Raw genomic sequence first — 10,179 nt, 5'->3', positions numbered from 1 at the left:
TTTTTAAGGGCGCGAGTTGTTTGCTTTACATCTTGGCCTAATTCATATCTAAGATTGAAACACTTTCACGCAATTAAGCGTTACACTGTTATACATCATTTGACAGTCTATTAGTTGTATGATTTATGATTTTTTTAGAATTTGTCAAAAGTGTAGTCATTTTTCGATAAACCTATTTAACTGACCTAAAGTTTTAAAGTTCAATGAATAGTACGAACTTGGCACATTTACTGTATTTAATGAAGCCTAGTTTCGACTATACTGTTGTTTGAATTTATTAATTTTTGCAGGTGAGTGTTTACAATTACTGAAATTAAATTTGATCTACTTTATCCTTGTTTGCGAGAGAGCTAAAAATAAGGCAGTTATCGTGTCAGAGTGCTTTAATGCTAAACGCTCTTTGCAACATTATAAAGACACGTGATGTGGATTACAAAATGACTACTATTATGCAATGATATCATGCTAAATAAATACACAGTGTTTAAACAGGTCTGAGAAATTCAACTATTCCTAAAATTAAAAATCAGTAATCATGTGAAAAAATATGTTACATATTTGCGCTGACTAAAATTATCTTATGTGATTAACGATGTATCCGATTTCTATGCAGCTTGGTATTGTCGACCGATACTCGTTAGTTGAATGGTTCTATTTAGACATTCAACAAAATATCTTATGTAATTACACAATAATTGCGCAAATGCCAACTCCCATAATTATTCAGGAACCTATTTTGGCAGCTCGGTCGTGACGTTAGAGTTTCTGCATCCCTGTTTCGTTTTCATTTCAGGTTTATAAGAAATAGGCGATTCAATTCGTGTGCATCGCTGATAAAAATACCTAATATGCGTAGAAACCCAACAAGAATTGGTAGAGTGGAAACCACATTAATATTTTAATTGTTTGTGGCTTCACATGGATCGCCACAAAGATTCAAACTTATTTCTTCTGCGTATTCACGAGTCAAATCTGCGAAACTTCCAACAGTATAGAGATGCTCATTGTCGGTTCCATTGAACCAAATTTCATCAAAGGCACTTAGTACTGATGTCACAGCTATCACGTAAGTCTGAAAAAGAACATACACTGACTTCTCGGTTATAATATTAGCAAAAGGTGGTTAGCTTTAGCCATTCCAACTCTTTATAATCCTGTGTGCTCGCTGAAGGAGAGACCGCTGCCAACAGCAACATGTATCAATTTGCAACTTTCGTGGCAGAATACCGCGTTCCGTATAGATCTCACATTAAATGGATGATTGTAACAAAATTGAAATGTAAATACAATACCTACTACTCTATTTATCCTATCTGATCGCCGACATTTTTAATTGAAAATTCGGACCTCCTGAAGTATGCGCACCAAGATGGCGCACAACCTGAACTCAGGTTGTGTACCAGGTTAGGGTTCAGGTTGTGCGACATCTTGGTGTGCATACTTCTGGAGTACCGAAAATTCAATCTTCGACATCAAAATATGTTTATTTATACACTCCATAAAACTTCTTACCGAGATACCGTTCTTTTTTAAGATTCTCAAAGGCTCTGTAATGTCATCCTGAGATTTGCCGTCGGTAATATCTAGAAGAACATTGCGAGCATTGGGCCTGTCTCCTCTTCCGTAGCTGAACATGTTTTCTTGCACATATGTCATTGCTTCACCCGTTCGTGTACCTACAGGATTTTGTTGTGTCACTTGTATATTTTTCGACTGCAATCCGAATTTACGCGCTAATTCGATAGATTATTATTAAAAGACTTAATGAAAACTTTCAGGTTACTTGAAATGAAGTGGCACAACACACACACACACACACATATATATATATATAGCTTATAAGGTGCGAAAGTGAACCAAATCTCGAAAACAAGAAGCTAAGATTTTGCGGATGGTTAATGCTGTTTAGATGTATTCTGGATATCTGTGTTTTAAATGCTGCAGCGGCGTATGGTAGGTATTGCGGCATTTGACGGTATGCTAAAAAATACATGCCTTACGTTATAGATTTACCTTTGCCATTGTAAGGAATCTTTGCTATCAATTCTTTTAATCTTGTAGCATTTTTTGGTGATTTGTTCAGATCAATTTTTGTTTTAACGTCTATTTCTGCATTGTAACGTATTATTCCGAAGTTGACAGAATCGTTTTGTACAGCAAATAAACTAAAACGAAAAGCATGTTTGTCATTTTAATGTAAAAGTTACTCAATCAAACGATATAAATTGGTAAATCAAAATTAGAATGATTGTTGAACCAGTAAACCTTCAACATTCTGTGTAATAAACTTGAGCATCTAGGCTACGAAGTCTGTTATTCCGAAGGCTTTAAAAATATTATACCGAGCAGAGCAACATGTGTAAGGTGTCACTGAAAGTAAAATCAGTTTAACTTCTAAACTCCTGTAAATTTTGTCGAAATTTTAAAAATCGCTATTTGTACTGAATGAATAATTCTTAAACTCAATCATGTTACTGATTTAACAATATATATCTCAAAAATTAGTTTAACGCAGGCAGCCTGCAAAATGTGTTGCCAAATCTGTAGCAATGGTGCGTAAACTATCAGAGCACATCTGGGTGCTGAAAAGCATTTGTCTTTTGGTATAAAAATGCGCTAGGCGCATATACCGAGGGAATGAATGAAAAGAAATGGGCATACAATTTAAATAATTTTTATTGATATATATTTCATTTAATTCATTTCTATGACTCGGAAATATTTTGGGCCTTTGAAGAAAGCTTTGATAGTAGAGACGGTCAGACGGCCATCCACTGATTAGGTATCGCATTGCTAAATGTTGGAAATCTCATTTATCTTGAGCTTTTTCTCAGTTGTTCAGGATGTTGTGAAAACGCAAGTTGGAGTTTGCACTAAGGTTGGACACACACGAATAATAATAAAGATTTTGACATCTGAATACTTACTCCACGACAGTATCAACAAAACTTATCATCTTTTTCCAATTCCTTTTACCAATTGAAGACGACGAGTCTAGCAGTATGACCAAATCCATTAGGTTGTAGGGTGGGCACTTTCCTTATAATAAATTTTTGCAATTTTTCACAAATATTAGAAATCAGAGAAAAAAGTGCAATTATTATTATTAATTTATAAGACGAAAGAAGGCAACTAGTGTGACTTAACAGAAGTTCACAACTAAAAAACGTAAAACAAATAGATCTTTAAATGTCTATCTAGCGATTTCTAAATTTTACAATAAACAAGTAAATGGCACTAAAACGTACTAGCACAGCAAGGCGGCTCCTCTGACCAATTGGAGTTGTTTTGACATGATATTGTATTTCTTGATTCTGGATATCGTTCATATTCCTTTGAAGTACATGTAAATTTGCATATTGACCCAATACGATTTTCATCTGAACATGTTGTTATTCCATACTGAAGACGTATTTCTGGACACCCAGCTTCTGCAACAGAATGATTCATAGTTATTAATATCGAAGAAGGCTGTAGAGGAAGTGAAAAACATCAAACAAAATAGACTCTCAATGAAATAAAAACTGATCACAAATTTCCAACAACTTTGGAAAAAAAACAGGAAAAATGCGGATTTACAGCAAATTTAGAAGGTGTTTGATCGAGTTGTATTTACTGTTACAAAGATGAAAAGATAATTTCAATTCAATATAAAACTAACCTGAACTTCGCTGTCTTTTAGGCGAAAATTCCATTTGCTATAAAGACATACCAGTTGGCAACTGAATGTTATATTATCTATAGCGGACAATCAATATACATTTTCAATATTTTACCAATTTCAATCAATAAGTTGCACAAGAAAGTTTTTTGAATGTTGATATAATAATTGCAATTTCTTACTGTTACAAACCGGCGTTTCTAAGTTCCACTGCGGTTCTTCATCAACGAGTTTATTTTTGGAAATGCATTTGGTATGTGAAGGTCCATTTCTCTGATAACCTTCATCGCATCGGAATGCACACACAGACCCGTAGTATCTTTTATCAGAACAGAACATCTGTCCATTTTCAGGGGTAGCTGGCATGCTAATGCAGAGTTTTCCTTAATTTTCAAAAATACAAATGATTGCCCACAAGCCATCACTAGACCGAACAAATTATTTATTTGAAGTCAAGTTCTCAAGTGGTAAAAGTAGAAATTACGCAATTCATTAGAATTAGATGACTACTATTATAGCAGTGTGTGATATTTGTTTCAAAATATCTTTTTTCGAACAATGTATGAAACATGATTTTTCTGATTCCAAACTGAAGACAAGATTTAAAAGTCTATACTTCTACTATAAATTCAACTTGATCTATGTTGTCGCAACCAATAAGATAATAAAAAGAAAAGGTGGTAGCCACATTTTTATTGAAAAATTAAGACTCGAGTTCGAAATAGCGACTGTCAAAACAGCGACTGTTATAATGACGACGTAATCAAGTGAGCGACTGTCAAAACAGCGACATCACTTGCTTTATTAAATCCAAGGCTTACGCGTACGCGCACTTTTTCACCCCCCCCCCCCCCCCAAACTCACACCTTCCATCCCCCACACCTTAACTTTGTTTTGTCATTCCTGTACAAAAAGTTAAGTCGCTATCATAACAGTCGCTGTTTAAATGCGGTCGCCATTATGACAGTCGCTGTTTTGACAGTTTGACAGTGTCGCTATTATGAAGTCGCCATTATAACAGTCGCTGTTTTTACAGTTGCTATCCGGCCTGGATACCAAAAATTATAAAGAATCTCACGGATGCATTTCGGTTGCTTATTTCTCCATTGTACTTGTTTAATTGATGAGTTAATGATGCAAGTAGATTTCCTGTGACCAACAAGATCATATCTATAATCACAACGGAATGAACAAATTGATCCGACAAATCTTTCATTCGAACATTTCATAAATCCATTTGTTGGAGCCCATAGGACAGCATCACATTTTTGTTCTGTAATAAATTTTATATATATCTATACTTTTTGCGTAGAGCGGAAAATCGTGTATGAAATTAATTTCTCACATTTAAATTTGTGTTCCGCAATCGGATCACAGAAACATATAATTTGGTCTAAAAAGTTGATCCTCAACTAATGACGAATGTAACCATATCAATCCCACTTCAACCATATATTGTATTACACTACACACTCTGTTGTCATGTACTGCGACATTGGATACCACACACAAAGTGGACCTATGGATCTTTTTTTTAAATTGTTGTTGGTATTCTTCTTCTTCTTTTTGTTGTTGGTTGGAAATTGCTTGGAAATTTTCGGTGGTGAAAGATTATTGTTGTCGCTACCGGGCTAAAAAATTCTGTGGGTTTTATGACATTTGTTTTTCACTTACCGTATTTTTTCGAGTATAACAAACAATCTGTATATCTAGCTGTATTACTTTTTAATTGAAAATTAGTATAAATTTTCCACTATTTATTGCTGGGGTATAACGCGCACCCTTAAATTTTGATTGAAAATCAGTACAGAATTTTGTGCGTTATGTGCTTCGCGTGATGACCCATTCGAAATTGAAAATTACGCACAGTATGGCTGTTCTGCGATCGCGTTTCAGCGATATGGTGGTCAGCAAAGTCAGGAGGTTTTTGATGAGGAAGACTACCGGTACTACGAGAACTTAGTTACTGCTTCGTTTCGGCCTTCGTGCCTATATATTTGAACATTGACCCCTTATGGGAATTCGGCTGAGCAACTAATGCAGGGTTAACAAAATATTTTGAGAAATACACGAGTGAGCTCAGACTTCAAGTTGAAGTTACGAAGCTTTTTTTTCTGTGTGTATTTTTGGAGAAAAACTCGGATTCGCTACAGCGGCAAACGGATTTTGTATTCTTTGGTACTTAAAATATTCAGCACCTGGATGGAAACAGCAATATACAAACTCACTGTAACAAATTGGAGTTTTTCCGTTCCATTTTGGGTCCGAATCTTCTTCGTTGTCTATACATGTAACTGATTTCCTTCCAACTCGAAAGTATTCGTTATTACATACAAAATCACATTTTGAACCAATGATATTACCATTGCAGAACACCTCTCCATTGACAGGAGATGGTGGGACAGTACCACATTGAGTCTCTGAAATATATATATGATACAAATATACGTTGGGGTGTATGAAATCGCGATAATGTACTTCGCAGTAGTTTATTCGATATTGTGGAACAAAAAGTTCAAGATCAAGATCACAAGATTGATGAATTTCTCGATATGTAAAACGGTGCAAATATTACGCTCTCAAAACAACAAATATTCTAATCCGTTTTCTGTGGATCTGTTTATATTTGTTTAGATTAAAATAAAACGGATTTTTGCTCCATTTTATTTCGTTTATCTTAGAAAATGATCAGGCAGTTACTTGATTGTAAGTACCCAGCAGTTTTATTCCATCCCCAACCCAAATTCAAACATTGATAGCCAAGTTGCTTATATGTTGACAAAGTTATATTAATATAAAAATAATAAATGTATATTTAATGATACCAATATTGTATATTACTACTAATACTATCTGATCAATATCTTGAGATGCCATTATCTGCGCTATTTTATCAAATTACGTTTGCAAATTGGTGGCCCCTGCGACCATACAGGAGATCCTCCATTCTGTTGAACATTTATGCATGTTATTGTGGTGGGCCCCATTATAACATATCCTTCTTCGCATCCGAATGTACAAACTGATCCAATGTTTGTTGCATCGCTGCAAATTACGAAACCATTTATTGGTACCGATGGTTTCTCATCACATTGTGGCACTGCAATATTAAGAAAATGAATTAATCATTGAATCGGCGCAGGTAGAAGTAATTCCTCGTTAATGTTTTAACACCACTGAAAGCTGCAACTCCTAACAACCAAAAATAGGTGAATAGTGAAATAATCGAAAACAAGTCTGCTTGCTATAGAATTAGTGCAACTCACCTACATGTCTCAAACAATCCAGCGTCCTTGAATTGCACCCATCACGAAGGCAACAACAGCGGCAAACGTTGTTTGGAAATGGATTACAGTTAGGTAGCGTTCCAGAGTTCTTTAACAATAACAAAAATAGTTAGCTATTTACTATCACATTAATAAGATGATAAATCAAGTTTTTGAAATAATGATCCGCTGTTTTTCAATAGTTGTTTATTAAAACTATAATCATTGCTGTACACATTAAAAAAGTTGATCCGTAACCGCTTTGTAAAGTTTAAGCAGTGTTGATCCATGCTTTTTGAAAACAGGCCTTTTTTAATCTTTGAATCAATCAGCCTGGCGCTAAATTACCACTTTCATATAGAAAATAACTTATACTGAAGAAAAACTATATTGCATTGTGAAGCAATAACTGGAATGTTTCCAACACGACGGCCATTTTGGAGAAGTTCATTTGAAAATGTTTATAACAGTAATGGTGCTATGAAGTTAATTATTTAATCCCTCCGGCCATTGTAGGACAAAATTGCAAAACAACAAAATATTGCTCTGTGAAACGGTATACCACATGCTTCTGCAGCTGACCAACGATTTCTGTATATATATCAGAAGCGATTTTTGCGACTTCCCAGCGCCTCGTATAATAACAATATATTTGAGCGGTGTATCAAACGTCAAATGATAAAAACCGAACACACATATTTTAATTTAGCTTCTGGGCCAAAATAAAAGTTTATAATGAACTTAGTAGTATTAACAGTATATTTTCGATAAAACTGACATATTTCGGTGTGAATAATGTCAACCCATATCTATCGATTGCATGCCGTATTACTTCCCTACCGTTTCAAGTTATGCTGCACCAACGAACAAGTTGTTGAAGCATTTGATGTTTTTGACGGTTTATGTCGACGGTTTTAATAACTAATGTAAAAATCACCAACCTGATCCAACATATTTAAACAAGCAGTTTCTTGTTTGCAAAACTTGTAAATATTCATTCTCTCAGTCGATCCTAGTCCTCTGACTTCAATTCCACAGCTCGTCTAAAATTGAAATATATATATATAAAGGTTCACTTGAAATCCAATGAACGGAATTTTAATTCATATATATGAGTCCTTCGGCCCTGAAATTTGTATTTAGTTTTTTGTTGTCGGGGGATTCCTTACTACATACAGTTCATTTTGCTGGATTGGTTATAGACTGGGGCGCCTTTGTTATTGTGTATCTTGTCACTTAATGAACTTTTTAAATATTTTTAGACATTTATCATTTTTATATTTCAACACAAAGATCAGTCAGAAGGAATGATATTTGATTTGTACTATCACCAAACCAACCTGTGCTGAATTGCACTGCGTCAGTTTACCCTGATTATTACACATTTCCAAACTTTCGGCATTGTCACATGTCCAACATTTTATACCTGTAAATATAAAATTGGATATCACAAAATAAAAATGTTAGATCATATTCTCTAACCTAGATCTAAGCATCAGCTTATTCGGCGCACCCATTCAGCATTAAAATCACGGCAAATGCATACATTTCACCTTGAAACATGTACGTGGTATTCCACAGAAAACTTGAATAAAGTTTTCGATATCTTCACAAAAGGATCGTTTCCCTTCTACTATGTAGCTATATATATATATATATATGTCTGTTATTATGACTACGGGGAGAAAGGGCAACAAGGGCTGATATATTGAAATAATACACAATCCCTCCTCATGTTACCTGTTACTGTCCCAACAGATACGAAAAGTATCGATACCAAGATTTTTTGACTATAAAGAAGCATATCATTCAAGTCGTAGCTTCACAAATGTTTATTGTATAATATTTTATTTCATAATAAATGCCGCAAACTTTAAAAAAGTAAAAATAAATCAGTCAAACTTGAATATCCTTCTTATACATCATCATATCTCCACCTATAACATTATAGATGATCGACAATGTGTATGTTTCATCGTCAAGCAGACATGAAAATCATCATTCAACATAATATCATTGTCCCCGTTAAAGGAAATAACGTATTTTATTATTGATGCATTTGATATCACATCCATGTTAACACGTGTACTAGCACAGAATTGCCATTGTTAATATAGCTAACATGACATGTAATTCGGGATATGTTTGAAAACATCAGAATGGAATAACAGATGTCATTTGCCCATATTTCCCTTACAAAACTCCGTTTTACTTTTTTTGTTTCATGTATTTAACCCTGATATAGTAAAACAGATAAGTTCATACTGTTATGCATGAAACTATTACGAGTCTCGCGGTTTGTCGTGTCTCCCAACTATGGTAGCCCCAAACAAAGTTTTACTTCTTTTTATTCCTTTTAGTTATAGTTTTCACTTAACAATGAAGAGTCACATGGAGGTAACAACTGGTTTCAGCTGTGGATCATGATCATTTACAATATGAAAGTTTCATGTAATGTACTTGGTTTTGTTACAATGCTACGAGGGAGAACTCGTTTAATAAGCTCATGCCCATTCATATAACTTGAAAAATTTAATAACCCAATTATAGAACACATTATATAATAGTACCAAAAGTTCGAAAACGACGTCCGGATTCAGATCCAAACTTAAGAGATATTTATTGGAACTCTATTAGCCTTCGTGCATTAAGGACATTCTACTCTTCAGACATTTTTCAGATACAAGAGATGCATAGAAGATGAGAAAAGAATTGGAGATAAAAAATACCTTCGATTGGTTAACAATGAACGAATATAAATATATAAATCGGGAACGGGATAAATATGTAAATCTTATGGGGCTCCCGAAGTATGCGAACCAAGATGGCGGACATCGGAATGTAATATGTGTACTAGGTTAGGGTTAGGCCATAATTTTAGGTATAAATACTACGGGAGGCTCTTGGCTAGTCTTCGAACTGATAATAGGACTAAAATAAGGAAAATTGGAGAAAAATTATCGCCTAACCCTAACCTGTTACCCATGTTACGTTCCGATGTCCGCCAACTTGGTTCGCATACTTCGGGAGCACCCACTGATTTGTTGTCTCTCCTTCCTGCATAATTTTATAGTTTATTAACTTTATATGGTTCACACGTTGGATCGTTCATAATGCAAACCAGATCATTCAATAAAGATATTACAATATCATGCTGAAACATGGCGACAATAAATTCCGTAAAATGGCGCTCAAGAAATTGAACCGCATTCTATGCTAGACTTTATTGTTTTCATTTCTTTTGTCTAGTGC

At 34.6% G+C, this 10,179-nt stretch overlaps 1 protein-coding gene across 1 annotated transcript; it reads right to left on the bottom strand.

Moving 5' to 3' along the window:
• Positions 1 to 261: 261 nt before the first annotated feature.
• LOC120329713 (E-selectin-like) lies at positions 262 to 9,705 on the bottom strand. Its single transcript, XM_039396490.2, has 13 exons — positions 8,668 to 9,705; positions 8,268 to 8,353; positions 7,869 to 7,970; positions 6,928 to 7,036; positions 6,564 to 6,761; positions 5,890 to 6,081; positions 4,740 to 4,934; positions 3,844 to 4,044; positions 3,249 to 3,431; positions 2,928 to 3,039; positions 2,014 to 2,165; positions 1,513 to 1,676; positions 262 to 1,072 (listed from the first exon to the last, which is right to left on the bottom strand). Exons 1-13 carry the CDS (start codon positions 8,729 to 8,731, stop codon positions 899 to 901), a joined length of 1,932 nt encoding a protein of 643 aa, XP_039252424.2. The 5' UTR covers positions 8,732 to 9,705; the 3' UTR covers positions 262 to 898.
• Positions 9,706 to 10,179: the final 474 nt, after the last annotated feature.

This window comes from Styela clava, chromosome 12 (genome assembly GCF_964204865.1).
Source record: "Styela clava chromosome 12, kaStyClav1.hap1.2, whole genome shotgun sequence".
NCBI classification, from domain to species: domain Eukaryota; kingdom Metazoa; phylum Chordata; class Ascidiacea; order Stolidobranchia; family Styelidae; genus Styela; species Styela clava.
This window is presented reverse-complemented; position numbering and strand designations above follow the sequence as displayed.

Bases quoted from the DNA above. Each gene is read 5' to 3' on its own strand.
- LOC120329713 (XM_039396490.2), bottom strand. From the start codon at position 8,731: ATGCTTCTTTATAGTCAAAAAATCTTGGTATCGATACTTTTCGTATCT. The intron at 8,354-8,667 runs GTAACATGAGGA...TTATATTTACAG, and splicing joins ATCTGTTGGGACAGTAACAG to GTATAAAATGTTGGACATGT. The intron at 3,040-3,248 runs GTACGTTTTAGT...ATTTATTATAAG, and splicing joins GGAGCCGCCTTGCTGTGCTA to GAAAGTGCCCACCCTACAAC.